At 40.3% G+C, this 18,726-nt stretch overlaps 1 protein-coding gene across 9 annotated transcripts in view; it reads left to right on the top strand.

Annotated features, from left to right (window-relative positions):
* Window positions 1-1,341: 1,341 nt before the first annotated feature.
* Sltm (SAFB like transcription modulator) overlaps window positions 1,342-18,726 on the top strand; it is a 45,742-nt gene continuing 28,357 nt past the window's right edge. For 3 of the 9 annotated variants that reach the window (XM_040739786.1, XM_040739787.1, XM_040739788.1), the window contains exons 1-5: window positions 1,518-1,780; window positions 2,617-2,704; window positions 13,028-13,092; window positions 15,690-15,887; window positions 16,712-16,759. In XM_040739786.1, coding sequence (XP_040595720.1) covers window positions 1,619-1,780; window positions 2,617-2,704; window positions 13,028-13,092; window positions 15,690-15,887; window positions 16,712-16,759 — 561 coding nt within the window. In that variant the 5' untranslated portion in view covers window positions 1,518-1,618. Of the gene's footprint in view, window positions 1,781-2,616; window positions 2,705-13,027; window positions 13,093-15,689; window positions 15,888-16,711; window positions 16,760-18,726 lie in introns of all 9 variants that reach the window. The other 6 variants (XM_040739784.1, XM_040739785.1, XM_040739791.1 and 3 more) reach the window with 3 other exon arrangements.

Below are 18,726 nucleotides of genomic sequence, written 5' to 3' on the forward strand. Positions count from 1 at the left end.
GACCAATAGGTGTTGTCCCTTAAGCAAAATTTAACATCTTCATTTATTGTGAAGGGATGGGATGGGGTGCAATTGGTCTGGAAGATTAAGTATCTTTGAACTCTAAAATTCTGTGTGAAACTCACTTGTAGTATCAGATAGCTGAACTAGCAATCAGGAGGTTTGAACACTAGCACAGCTCTGCCACATACAAACCATTCAAACTTTTGTAAGCCATTTAATCTTTTTAAGCATCCGGGAGATTTACTTTAGAGTTGGGAAGGATTATGGAGTTGTTATATCCCAGAGTTCCTTAAAAGCTATAAAGAAAGCTGGGCGGTGGTAGCGCACACCTTTAATTCCAGCACTCCAGAGGCAGGAGGCAGGGGATCTGGGCTACAGATAGAGTTTAAAAACAGCAGGGTCTACTCAAAGACACTCTGAATTAAAAGATAAAAAAAGCCACAAAGAAATACCAAACTGTCAGGTATGATTTTTATAATGTCCAGTTTTCCTCCATTTGAGCTAATTGTATGAGAAAAGGCAACCCAGTTGTGAGTCAGTCACACCTCACCAATTTGTTTCAAAACCAGGATATTGGAGAAAGAGGTAAAAACAAACAAACAAAACCCACCACCAGTAAATGTTAGTTCAGTTCCTTGTGTATCCAACTAACTTGATCGAACTTTCAGCTTATTCCATAAATGTTTATGTTGTGATGATTGATAATACTGACTAAAACTACGAAGATATATAGAGTAGTACGGGCTGGTTCTCCATGAGGAGGCTCCTGTCCTTGACATCCCAAATGCTGGGGACGCCAGACAGCACACACGGCACAGGATGAGGAAAACAAGTACTTATAAGCTGATCTCTTTTTGTGAAGTTTCATTGAGTCGTTAGGTCTAGCGGGGTGAATAGGCAAACAGGCCAACACGGAGAGGGCGTTTCCCCGATGGTTTTCAGGTAAACAGGGGCCGCCCTAGAACGAAATAAGAAAGCTTCAGGGGGTCGCAGCGTGACACTGCTCCTGGGAGAGCCAGGTCCCCTGGGCTCACAGATTTCGCAGGGCGTTCGGGGGCGGAACCCGCCGACCCAGGTTTTCTGGTGTACCTCGACCACCTTTCTGCGACGATTCCGTATTTCTTCCGGGGAGGCTAGGCGTGCGCACACGCCCCCTCGTTTGGGTGGAGAGACGCGCCTGCTCTCTGTACTGTAGGGTGCCTCTCACGCGGCGGTGGCTCCAGATTGGTAGATGCGACGAGAAGAAGAGGTGGGGACCGCGGTGCAAAGGACAGCTGTGCGGTCGGACGCGCAGGACGGTCCCGGGCCACGCCAGGGACAGCGCCGCTAGTCTCTCAGAGCTCCGCCCCCGCTATGCCTGCTCAGTGCGCACGCGCACCCGTCATCCGGGTGCCGCTGCAGGTTGCGCTGGGGCTGCGGGCCGGGGGGCGTGGTCCCCGCGGGGGGCGTGGTCAGCGGCTCATTGTGCGCAGCGTAGCGCGGCGCCGCTGGCCGCCCGGGCCCGGGTTGGAAGTTGGTGCTGCCGCGGCCACCGCCTCCACCGCCGCTGCCTCCTCCTCCGCCGCCGCCGCCCTGCAGCCCACTCGCTGCCTCGGCAGCGCGCTGCTTTCCCAAAATGGCTGCCGCTGCCGGGGCCGTGGCAGCCTCGGCCGTCTCGGGGCAGACGGAAGGGAAGAAGATCACCGAGCTGCGGGTCATCGACCTCAGGTCGGAGCTGAAGCGCCGCAACTTGGACATCAACGGGGTCAAGACGGTGCTGGTCTCCCGACTGAAGCAGGTGAGGCCCGGGCGCTGTACGCAGGGCAGCGTAGGCCGCGCCGCTTGGTTGCTGAGCTTCCGTGGTCGGGGCGGACCGGGCGGCGCCTTTGCGTGCCGGGTGCGCGAGGCCCGAGCCTCCGCGACAAGCCTGGCTTTCCAGCGGCCTCGCGAGCCGCCGCTGGTCGCGCCCCCGTTTCCCCCGGGACGTCCTCTCGGTCGGCGCCGCGGCCTGCCGAGGGCGGTGCTGCAGAACCGGGCGGCGCTGGGTATACCGGCCTGCGGTCGGTGCGCAGCGCGTGCTTCGCTCGGGCTTCGAGGCGATGGTTAGTTTGCTGACTTGGCCGAAGTTACCGTTTAATTGTGCCCAACCGTTTCTTCACCCCTGTTCGGAAAAATCGATAGTGGGAGTTGATGGGTGGTTGAGAAGGAAGGTTTATCCTCTTCCCCTGGGCTTTTAGTTGATTTATTTTTAATTTTTAATTTCTGATTGCATCAGCGTAATCTACGTTCTCAGCTTCTCTAAGCTTTCAGGTTTATTCACGTGAAGCCTTGGAATCAGAGAGGGGAACAAGTGTACGCAATACATGTTAGGAAAACTCTTCCTTATTTAAGTAGCTAGATGCTTGTTCAGTATATGTGACATATAACTATCGATTGGTTGAAGTTCCATGACATTTTGATACTTAATGACGACCCCCCCCCGTAGTATAATAACTCGTTCGTGAAGTCGGTTTGTAAAATAACTGGCAATTCTAATGTCTTGAGGCTTGAGGTTTGCTAATATATTTTAATTAAGTTTTTATAAAATAAGTTTAGATAGTCTGTGTAGCATATTAACTTCTCTTTCTAATGTAGGCTATTGAAGAGGAAGGAGGCGATCCAGATAATATTGAATTAACTGTTTCAACTGATACTCCAAACAAGAAACCAACCAAAGGCAAAGGTTGTTACGAGTTCTGAACATATTTTAAAATATATTTTGGTTATATAACTTGGCTCTGCTCTTGTACCATTTGCCCTGTTTATATAGTGCTACTCTTTGCTATTTCCCTCTGGCACTCTGCCTTCTTGGGTCAAGGAAGAAAAGTTACTATTACCAGGCTCCGAGTAACTTGTAGCCTTTTAGATTTGGCTGATGTTGACTAGAAAGTGAGAAAGTTCTTAATTGATTCTGGAGAAAAGTACAAAGTTATGTTACATACTGATCCTTCATAGTAGGAAGTACTGAAGAATAAAATACAGTTTGATTCATGTCTACCTTGCCCCACAATTGGCAGAGTTTTGATGAAACTCCTACCAGACCTTTCCTTGGCTCTTGGCTGTTCTTTCTAGCATATTCAAGTTCTATAACCTTTATGTATAGTGTCTTATTTGACATACTGGTTATTTTGTATTTATTCCATTATGCAGTCTAATAATTTTCAGTGAGATTTAAAAGACCTCATCAATCATACTAATAAGGGCAAAAACCCACAAATAATTAGCATTTAAAGAAGTTTTAAGCTATGGGGGATACTAAAGGTTTTTACTGTCATAACTTTTAAATTAGGTGTATATCCAAGAGAAGAATGATTTGGTGTGAGTAGCTAAAAGTAATTTTCAAATGAACATCTTGATAATAAATGGGAAATAGGTATTTTTGAAAACATTCAGTTAGTGTAATCTTATTTGAATAATTGCAAATTCCCCTGTCCTTATGAAGGATTGTGGCAGAGGGCAGACAAATAGCTGTCTGATGCCCAGTCTCTATAATTTCTAGGCTGAATAAGTCATGGACTTCTGTGGCATTTTGTTATTGTAAATAACTTTCTTTACTGCTGTACCTGATATATACAGGATTGTATTGGTAGCATCGCATCCCTTTTTTTAATCTCAGCGCTCAGGAGACAGAGACAAGCAAATCTCTGTGAGTTAGGCCTTGTTTACATACAGAATGAGTTCTAGGACAGCCAGGGCTACACAGAGAAACCCTGTCTGGAAAACTAACCAACCAACCAACCAACCAACCAACCAACCAACCAACCAAAGAAGATTGAATAGATTAATCTTAGTAAAAGGAATCTTTAATTTTGACTTTAAGTACTGTTTCTCAGGACCTCGCCAGCTTATTATTTATTTCTGATTCAAGAGTTCCCTTGATGTGCTGATAGAAATTAAAAAGGGAGAAGAAACATTTCCTGGGTGAGTAGTAGTGACAACATGGAGATAGAATTTTAGAAGATTAACAAAGTTGTCTTGAAGATCTGTTGCTTTTAAATTTGAGAGGTACATTTTTAGCACTTTGGAAACTGCTGGTGAAGCAGTTGTTTCGTAATGGGAAAGAAATATGACAGGAATGAACATGTTTTGTACAGGTTTTTGATTCACATTGTTTACTTGGTGTGTTGTGATAGCTGACAAGCCATGTATTAATCGTAGTCTTTTTTTTTTTTTTTTTGGTTTTTCGAGACAGGGTTTCTCTGTATTGTTTTGGAGGCTGTCGGTCCAGCCCAGTCTCGAACGCACAGAGATCCACCTGCCTCTGCCTCCCGAGTGCTGGGATTAAAGGCGTGCGCCACCACCGCCCGGCTCTTAATCGTAGTCTTAAATTAAGGTGATGATTCTAGCTTTGATGGGCCATCTCATTCAGTTCACACATGCTTTTGTTTGATTTTGAAATTTTTATTCTTTGTAGTTCTGGGCACATACGTACACACATAATATGTACCTACCTACCTACCTACCTACCTACATACATACCTACATACATACATGCATGCGTCTTAAAAGAATGTATGTTCAGTCTGTGGGTAAATCTCAGTGGGTCAGCCCATGGGGCCAGTCCTTCTCCCCTAAAATATGTTAAATCATTATGCTCAGATAGGTTAGAGGAAAAGGAGTCTATAATCTTATAAATAGAATGTTTAAAAAGCACAGTTAAAAGGACAAAAATTTTGTGGTATTATGTTGTAGTGGGTTTTGGTATTTGGAATAACATGTAGCTAATATCAAACAGTTTGTATCTTGAATTAGTTCTCAATTTCTTTACAGTCTCTTTCCTGGGAACTTTTTAATAAGTAACCTAGAAGAAAGCTTCTCCCATCGAGAGTTCTATCGTATTTCTTGGGTGTGTGTTAAGAAAGCAGTTAAACAGGTAGAGCTTAATGCTTCCCTGCCTTGTTTCAGGGATGCAGTATCTGATTTCTTCTAGATTTTCAACCTTCAAAATCACCTCCAAACTAGGTATTATCAAGTCAACACAGTATTCAGAATTAAATATAATAATTTAATTGGTATTGAAACTAATTTTCAGCACATACAGGCTAAAAAAAAAAAAAAAAAAGATGTAGGATTTCCCCCTATAGGAGTAAGTATAATTTGGAATTTTGGCCAAGCATCTAATATCTAATATTTTTGTAAGACGATAACACAGATAATATTGTGTGTTTATTCAAAAATTATCAACTAGAATAATTAGTAGCCAGAGAGCACATTTTGAGTAGTTCAGTCCCAGTGGATGGTTACTCTGCCTCGCTACCTGTTTTAAATTTTAGTATGTTGAATGTTAATCACTAACAAAACTGTAGTGAAAGGTGGACTTTGAGCACAGGACTGTCACAGGTGTTTCTCGGGTGCCTTCCAGATTAAAAGATCATACTGTAAGGATCAGTGAAGGTCCAGGATGTAGTCTTTACACCTCTAACAGCCTGGGGGCAAGCAATGTGTGGTCAAATGTTTGTTGAGTAAGTTCTGAAGGCTGTTGTAGAAGTATTACTTCCTAAAGTACTTCTTGCTGCTTGTTTCACTTTTACGTTTGTAGGAAGCATTTACATCAGGTGTCAGTAGCTTATCAGGTTATCGCAGGAGCACCATGGTTTCTTCTAATATACTCACTATGTGAAGTACACTTTGAGAATGCACAGCTCAGTGCATTGTTCTTCTGTTACCAAGCTGTAGCTACATTGGAAAGCCTCCTGATCCTTGCTGGAATATCATCTAGTGCCAGGGATCTTATGTGGTGTTTTTTTCATAGAGCTGGCTCAGCCAGTAAAACAGTATTGCTTATCACTCAAGTACTCTTGCACTTTTTTCATCTGTGATATCAAATATGGTATATACCTAGTTTATGCCAGTATAGTACTTCACTGCCAGGGTAGCCTATGTCAAAGGCTGAAGACTTAAGATTTTATTTCCATTTTATTAACTTATGTAGAATAAACTGTTGATCATACATGAATCGCAGAAAAGAGTCATTATTAGTGTTGATGGCATGAGATTTTAATGAAAAGATTGAACAGTAGCTTGAAGCTCATTGGCTTATTGATTTATTTAATCGTGTTTCACAGTTTCTGGAGTTAACTGTGCAGATCCTAAGCTCACAGCCTGAGTTGCCTGTGTCAGCCCGTTTATTCTAGAATACTAGTTGAGGGTTTTTCTTTTTAAAATTAGATAATCCAGAATAACACACACAAAAAATAGCTGATAACCCTGCCACCTTGAATTTGTCATTATGTTTAAGTATTTTTTTAACTTAAATTTTTTTTCTAGATTTTTAAAATTTTGTTGATTTTTATTAACCAGGCTGTGGTGGCACACACCTTTAGTCCTAGCAGTTGGAGGCAGAGGCAGGTGGATCTCTGAGGTCGAGGCCAATCTGGTCTACAGAGTGTGTTCCAGGCAAGGGCTACACAGGGAAACCTTGTCTCAAAAAACACAAAACAAAAATTTATTTTATCTATGTGAGTTTTGCCTGCATCTCTGTATGTTCATCATATGCATGCTTGAGGAAGTCAGAAGAAGCTGTTGTTCCCTTGTAGTTACATATGGTTGTGAAGCAATTGTGTGGGTGCTGGGAATGCAGCTCAGGTCCTCTAGAAGAGCAGCAAGTACTCCCAGCAGCTGAGCCATCACTCCTGGCCTCTTTTTCAACAATTTAAGTAAGTCCACATCATATACTTGGTGCTTTGTTAAAGGTAGGTAAAAACCCACTGTGCTCAGTGTGGAGAATCTGGAAACAGTCACTTTCCTCCCATATTTTTCTCTCTCTGACCTCTATAGTCACAGCTATCATCTAAATAGTATTCTATACTCTGCATTAAAGTCATTGGAATTTTCAGAATCAGACACCAGATTCCTACTCCTTTAAAGCTTAGTTTCATGCTCTGTTAGGGTTCCAGGCATCAGTCTTCTTTGGAAGCTTCCAGATGGTTTTCATGTGCACTTGAGGCTATACTACCTTTTCTGGGTGACTCTACCTATCAATTTTATAGTTCCAAAAACCTTTCACACTGCTTTTGTTTGATTCTCACAGATGTGCTGAAATGTAAGCAGAAATTTAAATACACACACACACACACACTATATGTACACACACACACACACACACACACACGTGCGCATGTGCGTGCACAATTTAACATTTTTTAGATTTATTCATTTTATGTCTATTTTACCTCTATGATATCTGTGTACTACCTGTGTGCCTGGTGCCCTCAGAGGCCAGAAGAGGTGTCAGATCTCCTGGAACTAGAGTTACGGATAGCTGTGAGTCATCCCTTGGGTCCGCTGCAAAAGTAGACAGTACTCTTAATCACTGAGCCTTATCTCCAGCTCTAGAACTGTTTTTAATTGATAGGTATAAACTTTAGCCTAACAGGAACTCAATTAAGTTTTGCTACTTTTCATTTTTACCTACTTGTTTTATTATTATTTTCTCAGTTCTAGGGTGTTAACCCAGATCTGAGGCCTCATACACGCTAGGCAGATGCTTAGTTACTGAACTATATACCCCTGGTCTTTTTACTATCTTTAAAGTATCTCCCATGTTTATTTTAAATATCTTTAGATGATAGATTTATGGAACTTTAAAAATAGATACTTTGGGTATTGATCTGTTATGATGAATATGAATACACACATAGATCCATATATATATATATATGTGTGTGTGCGTGTATTTCTTTTTCCTTGCATTCCCCTGTAGTAGATTAAAAAAATAAAATTCATTTATTCAGCTACTGCTATATTTAAGACAGAGTACAAGGCTTTCAGAAATTTTGTTCTGTTAGTAAAATGTTAATAGAAGCTAAATACAGCTAGGTGTGATGGTATACACCTGTAATCCTAGCACTTGGGAGGGGGATGGGAGATTTAATTTTGAGACCAGCCTGGGCTATATAGGAAAATTTTATCTCAAGAAGAAAGTAAAATAAAGCAACAGTAGCTAAAATACATGCCAGAAGTTACCACAGGAATGTTTTTTGATTAAAATATTGTAAGCCAGGGCAGGCAAGATGGCTCAGTAATAAAAGGTAGCTGTCACTGTACAGCTTGAGTTCAGTGCCTGAGGTGGGAACTGAGTCCTGCAGGCTGTCCTTTGCACATGCACCAGCACGTGTCCACAAACACCAGACACAATAAAGTGCAATGAAACATTATTCTAGGCTGCTGCTTGCATCTGGGAGGAGGCTTTGTCTGGAAATGTCAGTGGTCAGTTGGAAACAATATGCTTTTCCAACAGACAGTTTGTAACTAAGCTTCCTTCCCTCCCGAGAATGGAGTCTAGACCGAGGGCTTCATGTCTGCTAAGCAAGAGCTACCACTGTGCCTTACAGCTCTGCTCTTCTCTGTATTGCACGGTGACATCTTAGGTTTAAGGGTAAAGTTACTTGAAAAAATTACTTTAAAATCTACTTAGTAAGTGGATTTTGTTTTGTGACTATTTCTGAACTTAAGGAAGATTTTAAGTCTTTATAAGAACTAATTTACCTTTGGAGAAGAAAAATCAATTTGTAACCTAAAACCTTTCATATATAGTTCTGAAATGTATAAATTCTGAAAGCTTAAAAATTTTTGTGGTAAAAATGAGGTATTTCTGTTTGATGTAACCATTCATTTCAGTAAATAAATATTTCCGTCTTTTTTGTTTTTGTTTTTTGAGACAGTTTCACTGCTGGCCTTGAACTCAGGTATCTGCCTGTCTCTTAGTGCTGAGATTAAAGGCTAGTGCCACCGTATCCGGCTATGTAAAACTATTTCTAATGATTGTGAGAGAGTTGAACTTAAGTAGAGCACAGAGTGCCCACTCTTGCAAAGCCTGGAAGTTTGTAGTGTTTAGATGTGACTGACCTCAAGGTTTCATTAAGAAGTTGTTGACCTACACACTGCCATTCACAGATATGTTTCTAGGTTGTCAACTTTGGTATATGACTTTCGCTTAAAAAGCATTTTGGTGAATTTTATACATTTCAAAATAGTTAACCTCTTCTACTATAGCTTAAAACATGTTAATTTTTTTTTTTTTTTTTTGAGACAGGGTTTCTCTGTATTGTTTTGGAGCCTGTCCTGGAACTCGCTCGGTAGACCAGGCTTGGTCTCGAACTCACAGAGATCCACCTGCCTCTGCCTCCCGAGTGCTGGGATTAAAGGCGTGCGCCACCACCGCCCAGCAAAACATGTTAATTTTGCTTTCAACTCCTATTTCATTTTTTTCCCAGACATTGTTTACCGGCCAACTTATTTTCTAGTTTTGCTAAAAAATAGTGTGCAATCTGCGTTATTTTGAATTAGGCTTCATCCTGGTCGTGCTACTCTCCTTTGGGCATGTTTGCCTTTCTGTGGTACATACCAGATGCCCTGAAGGACAAAGGAGGTGGAACTATCTGTAGCACAGGGTTAAGAGGAACAGACAGAAATGGCTACCAGCTGAATAAGGTGTGCTGAAGGTAGTGTTATCGGAGTCTGGTCCTTCTTGAAGTTCTTGCACGTCTGTGACTGCACAAAAAGCTAGAGACCTGCAGATATAATTTATAGCATCAGTTAATTATTCTAGCCTTTTGACAGGATGAAGTTGCATGTGACTCTTTTTGAGTCACCTCTTACCTTTGTCCCAGTTGGGCCTAACAGAAGTCTAGACCTTGAGCCTCCTAGTGTCCAACCTAGGACTTAGTTTATAATGACCAGCTAGAAGGTGCAGGGCAATGAGCACCTGCTGGCTCTAGTGCCAAACTAGATTCTCTGCTGTGTGGTACACATCATGGCTTATGCAGGCTAGGTATATTTGTGGGAAGAGGTAATAACTTTTTCTCCACAGAGGAAGCAGTTGCAATAAAGTTTCAAATTCAGCATTAGTTAAATAAGCCCAGAGTTACAGATTATGAAAGTGATCAAAAGCTAGTGTGAGTTTGCAGTTTTCTCATATGCTGTATACTGCAATCTTATCACTCTGTTGCCCAAACTTATCCTTGTGGTTTTAAAGTTTATAAGGAGATAGTAACTATGTGGTGCTTTCGTGTAATATGACATCTGGAAACTGCAGAGCAACAGGAAGACATTTCTGTGTGCCCTCTTCTGCCTCTCTATTGTCTTGTGTCCTGGGGCAAGTTACTTAACTGTTGTGAATTCCAGTTTACACTTTTGGGATGGTGGTCAGTTTCGACATAGGGTTTTCTGTGTAACTCTGGCTGTCCTCAAACTTACTCTGTAGACCAGGCTGATCTTGAACTCAGAGGTCCTCTGTGAGCCTCTGCCTTCTAAATGCTGACATTAAAGGCTTGTGCCACCACTGTTAAATTTTTAAAGATTGGCTTTGGAGAAAGTAGTTGAGCACCTGACTTCTAGGAGTAGAATTGGGCTTGATTTAAATATCCTGTCTCTGTGATCTCTTCAGCCTCAGTTTGTGGAATGAGTGCTTCAGAGTAGCTGGAGGATGAAATGTACAAGTATGTGACTGTATAGAAAACTTCCCTAGTAGAGTCTGGACAGCAAGAATTGAGTGAGCAGCAGCAGTGGCTGCTGGTAGTTTTTGTAGAAGTGTAATTTGAGCTTCCTCTAAGTAAACTAAAGCAAGTGGGCTTTCCCCTTGGAGTGTGTCTGGTGTGTGGCTTGTAACCATGCTGTGTAATGTCTGTAATTTGTGTGCATTAACCACTTCCTAGAATGAGGCCTTGTTAGTGGGTCAGAAAAGTCTTCCTCTGGAATTGAGAGGTGAACAAATGACTTTGCTGGTTTGGGACATGCTGCTTAGCCTCTCAATTCTTTATCTTTGTAAAATTGTGGAAACCTGTCCTGTAAAATTGTGGAAACCTGTCCTGTGTATCCAAGCAAGCCTGTAAAAATAAGTTGTATTTTTAAAAAGTGCTTTGCAAATTGTAAGACAGATTTTAATTACAAAGAGAAAGTTAGCATTTTTGAAGCAACTAAGGGAATTCACCCTAAGCTTTACCCTCTAGGCAACTTGGGTTTGTATATGTAGATGGAAGGGTTTAAAATGTTTTCCTCCAAAATGTAGTATCCTTAAATTAAAAAAAAAGTTTATTTTGTGTCTGAGTGTTTGCCTGCACGTATGTAAGTGTACAGGTATCTGGTACCCGTGCAGACCAGAAGAGGGCATCAGATGCCTCAGAATTGGATTTACAGATAGTTGTGAGCACATGGGTGCTGAGGATAGAACCTGAGTTCTATGCAAGAGCTGCAAGTGCTAGTAACTACTGAGCTGTCTCTTTAGCCCTTAATTATTTTTGCTATGAGATGTCCTTCTATAATGTAATAGAGTGATATAATGAACTCCTTTGTATCTAGTTTTCAGAAAAGTAACACCTTTGTTGTTAGTTTTCTTCAATAGACTAATAGGTTCTAATGAACAAAGTCTGTGAAGCAGTTGGCGTTGAAGTCATTTCTACATGTAGATTTCAGGCTTTCCATAGGCTTTTTTGATTGATGTGTGAAATGCTAAAAAATAAATGTATGATAAAAACAATGATAATTGTAAAAAATTAAGTAGGCACCAGTATCTTAAATAGGAAGTTCAAACCAACAGTGGTAGTTCATGCATTGTAATCCCAGCACTAGAAGACTGAGGTAGGAGAGTCACTGCCAGTGCAAGGCCAGCCTGAGCTACATAGAGAATTCCAGCCTGGTCGGGACTCTACAGAGTGAGACCCTGTCTTAACTCCTTCCTCTTTGAAAGTAATTTTCTTAAAAGCTATATATATCCTCCCAGGCATGAGCTGCTACTTGAATAAATGGAAAGCATATTCTCCCAGTCTTGCTTCTTACACTTGTAGGACCAGTGTTTTGTTTCCTTCATCACTCATCCATTCACAGAGAGGGTTTTGAATTGAGAACATGTGATAGATGGGGGGGGTGACTGGATAGAGGATATAGGAAAGACTTACTTTAACATTTCCACTAGTTGCTAGACTCTGGAGTCACTGACTCTGAAGCTTAGACAGCAGCACTGTCAATACCTGTTCCAGGCAAAAGGAAAGTGCAGTTTAGTTTACCTAATAACTATTTACATTTCAAAAGCAATGCAAAAAGGTTAAAATTTAAATACAAAAGTTTCAGTGGCTGTGATTTTCTAAAGACGGTATTTATGGTACATTACAGATTTTTAGGTAGTCTTTTTGAGCTTTTTGAAGACACAGGAAACTTAGCATTGACTGTGTTTTTTTGTAAAACTGCAGTAGCACTCTTTAAATTCTACCAAATAACATAGTTTTGAAAATGAGAGCTGAGCAGAAAAGTCTTGTAGTCTTTCAGAAGCTGGGGATAGTCTGCATCTGGAAGCCAGTTCTGCCTTGCATCTGCTAAGTGTCATGTGGTGTAGTGCTAAGTATAGTGGTCAGGGCTATTATACTGAGGCTTTGGAGGAAAGAGCCAGCCAGCCAGTTACTGCACCAAAGGATTTTTTTCCCTTCAAGGGGAGGTGAGAGGTCCTGGAAACAGAATTAGGCAATTTATATCAACTGGTATGTTGTAAAAGTGATGGGAGAGACTTCTGTTGTGTAGTCTAGGTTAGCTTCAGACTTGAAAAGTAATGTGAGCTCTTGATCCTTCTTCTACCCTCAATTGGTGACATCACAGGTATGTACCATTATGACTGGAAAAGTGTGAGCTTTTTATTTCAGACTGAGGATTTTATAGGTACTGCGTCTTGAACTTAGCTATAGGTATCTGGTTACATATATAGATTGTAAAATACTGTTGAAAGGTGCTACCACTACCAGAACTGAAGACAGAATGTATGTGTGTGAAGAAAATGTTCCATTGGCATTGGGCGAGTTGAAGTGCTGGGTCCTGACAGCATGTGTGTCAGTGATATGGCATGGCTTTGGTAAAGCTTTTTTTGTTTGGGATAGCTGTGACCAGGTGACTTTTAAGTAGGTCACATTAGCTTTGTAGATTTTAAGAGTGGAGAGTGATACTGTAGAGTAAGGTAGAATGTTCTTTTTTCTTCTTAAAGCAATAAAATACTGGTTGTTAGCCCATTTTCCTTCTTTCGTAGGTAAAAAACAAGAAGCAGATGAGTTGAGTGGAGATGCTTCTGTGGAAGATGATGCTTTTGTCAAGGTAAAGTGTTAATCTCTAGGTTAAGAGGTTTACTTTTTGTGATGAGTTAATGGATTTTGACTTGAACAATAGACACTGAAATCCATAGGTTAAAGAAGTTTAAATATTGGCAGCCCTATGAGCTCTCATAATTGAGGTATACAAGAACAAACCCTAGCTAACTGGGACATGATGAAAATCTAAGCTGGGTGTGGTGGCATATGCCTTTAATCCTAGCCGAGGCAGGCAGATCTCTGAGGCCAGCCTAGGCTGCACAGACCCTTGGCTTAAAAAAACTAAAACTGATCCGTGTGTTTGGGCATTCAAGTGGGAATCTGAGGCATGGGAACCTGGAGAACAACCAGGATAGTGATTGGACAGAGTTGCACTTGTGAAGGATACTGGTATTTTTTCAGTCTGCTTGTTGCATTAACTTTTATATAATATGTAGGACTTGATCATGTATGGTCCAAAACTAGAGAAGGAAAATTGGTCATGCATTACTACTTAGTAAAGATCAAATTAAGAAATTTATTACACCCTTTAAAGATAAATAAGTAATTTTGATATGGGTAGTGACAGTTCTATCTATGTATTACCAGTATAGAACAAGTTATTTTTAGGTATAGTTAGATATTTTGTTTCTTTGAACAAAAAGTAGTGTACTGTTCATTGGGTCTTAAGCACTGTAGCATTTTCAGGTATTAATGATCACAGTTCTTTTTAAATTACATGCATTTTTATTCTCATCTAGTCTGTGTTCTTTGTTAGTTCACATTGTCACAGTTGTCTGTGGGTGTTTGTATGTTGACATGAGGTCAGCTTATGCCCATTTTCCCATCTGTAGCTCCTGCAGCCCAGCTCTGTACCCTCCGTCCCACACACAGCACACCGTAGAGATAGAAGCATTTCGTTGAGAACCTTGAAAGCAGATAGTTGTACTATTTGCCTGATGAGCTCTTAAATGTAGTGACTGCATTCCTACAATCAGCTGTTTGTTTGAGCTCTTAAGAGCTCTTTAGTTTTGACATCTATTATTTGTGTGATGTGTCTTTTACTGGGTCTGTTTCTTGGTTATTATTTTCTGTATTTCTTTTACTAGTGTGTGATTAAGCAAAAATTGTAGACTGGAAAACATTGAAATTTGTAAAAAGAATGTTTAGTTTCCTACCATTTTTAATTTTTATCAGTCTTTTGGAATGTTAGAGGAGATACATGCTTCATTGAGTAGAGAAGCAAGTTGGCCATCTGCTGAGAGGAGTACTTTTGGGTCAGCCTAAAAATAATCTGGTGATGTCTAGAAGAGCCAAAGAGATTTTTTAGAAAACTCTGTGTGAATATACTTTTAGTTCTTAACATTTTTCTTCACTTTGAAAGTATATGTGATGTATTTGATAAAATAAGTGAATTTCTTTTCTTGCTTCTAGAGTTGGTAATTTTGGAAAGTTTTAGAATAGTGGTGGGTAGATGACACTTGGGCAGTACAGCAGTTGTTTCTGTGGGTAAGTGAAGTGCAGACTTGCTTCAGAATGGGTGTAGTTCCTTCAGTGACTCCTCCGTATTTTTGCTTCTGTGCTTCTGCCATCATAAATGACCTACACTGTTAGCTGCTTCCACTGCTCCCCAGTCACACTGTGATGGTGGTAGTCATGCCATTGCCCACTCTGCATTCATTGCACTATAGAGCAACCATGGGCTTCGCTGCCCTCCTTCTTCCCCAGACATTTTTCCTTTTATGAGTTCTGCTACAAAAAATGGCGAGTAGACTGGTTTTTCCTCTTCAGTCTAGAAACAACTTTTCTGTTTTTGTTTTTTGAGACAGGGTTTCTTTAGCTTTGGAGCCTGTCCTGGAACTCACTCTATAGACCAGGCTGGCTTCAAACTCCGCCTGCCTCTGCCTCCTGAGTGCTGGGATTAAAGGCGTGTGCCAGCACCGCCCAGCCTAGAAACAATTTCTTAAATCTTGATTTGCTGCAAGAATAAGGAAGGTGCTTCCGCGGCTGTCAGCCCTTCCTCCCACCTGACAACCATATCTCTGTATTTTGAAGGGGACACAGACCTTGTACAGAGCTAATCCCAACCTGTGTCCCCTTCCTATTTAAATGGGCAGTGAGAGATTTTAAAACAAATACTTTTAAATAAATAATCTGCTTACTTAGTCTGATACAACAATTGGGAGTTCACTGTTATTAACTAGAAGTAAACTTTTGTTTAAATATGCATATAACTTCCAGGGTCTTTGATGTTAAATCAGACTGGCACATGGTGAATGGAGAATCAGTTCATGTCTTAGAAGCTGTGCCTTCTGAACAGCCCTTAGACTGTGACTTGGAAACTCTTAAATAATTGAGCTTAAAGTATCTTTCTAGCAATTCAGCTTGTATTTCAGTGTGAAATTTGAGATTCAGTCATGGCTTATTGGTTTTGGTATTGACTACGTGCTTTTAAGATAGTTTATGTGACAGGTAAAAATGCTTGGACTTTGGACTTTCACTCTGAAAATATCATAAAATACAATAAAATCTGCCACATGTAGAGTTGTAAATTTCCAAAAGTGTCTAGTGGATAACCCACACCACTTTGCCGCTAGTTGTACCAACTTTTCTTACCATTAAAAGGACTGTGAATTGGAGAATCAAGAGACACATGAACAAGATGGAAATGACGAGCTAAAGGACTTGGAAGAATTTGGTGAAAATGAAGATGACATTGTGCAGTCCCAGGAGTTGCTTTCTACAGAAGAAAACAAGAAAACTCATGAATTAATAGAGGCAGAAGCCATAGAAGATAGAGAAAAAGAGGACATCGAAAGTCAGGTCTTTAGTCAGTTTTGTTAAAACATGACACAAATTAAGATTTACTAATAGAAATTTTTTTTGTTTGTTTGTTTTTAGTTTGATTTGGAGGTCTTAAAACTTAAAAAGAAGTTTATTTATAAAATTATCCAGAATTTTATCATCTAAGACTTTTAAAATTTTTGCTTATTTTACATATATACTTACATAGTTATTGCCATGCCATAACTTGGGGTTGATTCTATATTTTGCTTTTATATGACATGCCATAATGACTTTGTAATTAGGCTACTTTCTGTGTGTCTAATAGCCTCTTTACAACCCTGAATATTTAAATTTGGGGGTTTTTCTATGCCACTAGGAATGAGTGTGACTTTTTCACTCATACCTTGCCTGTATTACTTTGTGGTAGGTCCTTCTACCCCACCCCATTTGCTGCTTCAGTAGGATAAAAAGGTTACATTTCTTCATCTATTATTAAGGGTAAGAAAATTAAAGTTGAATTGTAAAGCAATTTTCAGATCTTTAAAGTAGACCCTTTGTCCTACTTTGAAACCTGTTAGGTCTTAGGAAAACCATTGAATTCTAGGGAGTGAGGACTGTCAGAGTGCCTAAAGCACTTACATCCTGCCTTGCCTGCTAACTGAGGTGCTGGAGGCTTTTCTAATTATGTAGTAACGTGACTGATACTTTTATGTTGTTATAAAGAGTACAACCTGAATTCCTGGTTTGGTGCCCATAGTTATCAGAGCATGAAGCAAATGATAACCAAGTTTGAGCGTCAAAGCATTCCCATTGTACCCAGATGTTTTGTAAAGCAAAGCTGTTGTATACCTTTTACTTAGGAAATTGAAGCTCAAGAAGGTGAAGATGACACCTTTCTAACAGCCCAAGTAAGTTTACATTTAGTCCTGTGAGTATAACACTGTGGGTGGAGGGCTTGGAAGAAAATCTTAGTTTTACTTTGTAATTCTTTAATTCATAAAACTGCTTTTTAAATTTAATCCTGAACCTTGAATGTGATATGTAATAAACTGTTGGCAGCTGAAGGTTCTGGTCTCAAAAGTGGTAAGGAGTTGAGGTTCCTGTTATTTTTTTGGAGTTAGAAAGTTCCACTTTTGTGTGAAAATAATGGTGACTTCTCAAAAAACAGACTTTTGGGAAGTCTACAATCTTGATTCTTTTTCCATTTAGTATAAAATAAAGTGTGATATCTGTTTCAGTGATTTATTCAATTTTTTTTATTAGTTTAGCATTGCTAGGATGAACTTTGATAACAGTGGGAAAATCTCATATTCTTTGCATTGTTGTAGAATGGAAAATGGCTGCATGTGAATGTGGTGACACTTGTTCTGATCCATGTTCTGCATAGTGTACATTTGAACATATCCCAGTGTTATAAACAGCATTTATAACTTGATTTCTGCAGTATTAAAAACTGTCTATTCATCTACTTACAAGAACCTGTTGTATATTAATTCTTTAAATGACATGCTTTCAAATAGAGATACCTTACTACTCACCATTTACTGGATTGTTAGATGTAGGGAAAATGGTGATGGAGTCTGTGACTCAGTAGTGTCCACTAGAAGAGCAGTTACAGCGGTGCATGTGTAGATTGCATAGCTGGGGCTAGAGAGGTGGCTACCTGCTTAAGAGCATTTGCTGTTTGCAGAGGAGCCAGGTTTGGAGTCCACCGTGCACATGGTGCTCACAGCCATCTATCACTCTAGTCCTAGGGGATTTCTGACCTTTACTGGTACACAGACATAAATGCAGGCAAAACACTCATGCACATAAAATAAATCTTAAAGAAAAAAAAAGTGTGTAGCTGGCTGTCCCTGCCTGTATGCTTTTTCTATGACTATCTTGCTTTTGCCATGGTGGTACTCACAGATGTAGTGAGGTGAGCTGTGGCTCTCTGTTTATCTCAGTGGGCAAGAACTGCCATTTCTGGAAGCAGTGTTTCTAACTTCTTTTAATACTTAGGAAGGGGTCATTTGGACAGGGAGAAGCAGCAGGCCTGTCTCTCTTTTGTCTGTGCACATTCATTTCTTCATGATAGACAGGGGAGATCCAGCTTCTCGTTGGGGGGGGGATGCTTTCTTTCTTTCTTTCTTTCTTTCTTTCTTTCTTTCTTTCTTTCTTTCTTTCTTTCCTCCCTCCCTCCCTCCCTCCCTCCCTCTATCCCTCCCTCCCTCCCTCTATCCCTCCCTCCCTCCCTCTATCCCTCCCTCCCTCCCTCTCTCCCCCCTCTCTTTCTTTCTTTCTTCCAAGACAGGGTTTCTCTCTGTAACTTTGGAGCGCTGTAGACCAGGCTGGCCTTGAACTCACAGAGATCTCCTGCCTCTGCCTTTCAAGTGCTGGCATTGAAGGCATGCTCTTCCACTTCCCAGCTTTGGGGGAGTACTAGATTACTAATTTTCAGAAAACTGGAATTGAGCTCTGTGTATTTTTGGCAACTAGTTTTTTGAGTTCCACTGCTGGGATGCTTCTAGGTTATACAGATTATACTGTGTAATGTTCTTTATTTTCCTTTTTGTAAATAATATGTGTGCAAAACACCTGGAGACATATGAATTTATGTAGATTCCCCTGTGATCTTATGCTTCTAAACATGTTTCATGAATATATGCAATAGGGGTATAGAGGGTGTAACAATTTCCCAGCTTGAGCTTTTTCAGCTCCATCAATCTTACTTTCTCTGCCTCCATTTACATTGTACTTTCTGTGGTGTTTCAAGTCAAATCCATTTTCCATGACCAAGTTTAATATGTAGCTTTAAAAGAAATCCCTAACATAAAAATTATGTCATTGAATAATGAAGTTATTATTCAAATATTCATTCAGCTATAGGTTT

The sequence above is a fragment of the Mesocricetus auratus genome, unplaced genomic scaffold, assembly GCF_017639785.1.
Source record: "Mesocricetus auratus isolate SY011 unplaced genomic scaffold, BCM_Maur_2.0 Super-Scaffold_100691, whole genome shotgun sequence".
Classification (NCBI taxonomy): domain Eukaryota; kingdom Metazoa; phylum Chordata; class Mammalia; order Rodentia; family Cricetidae; genus Mesocricetus; species Mesocricetus auratus.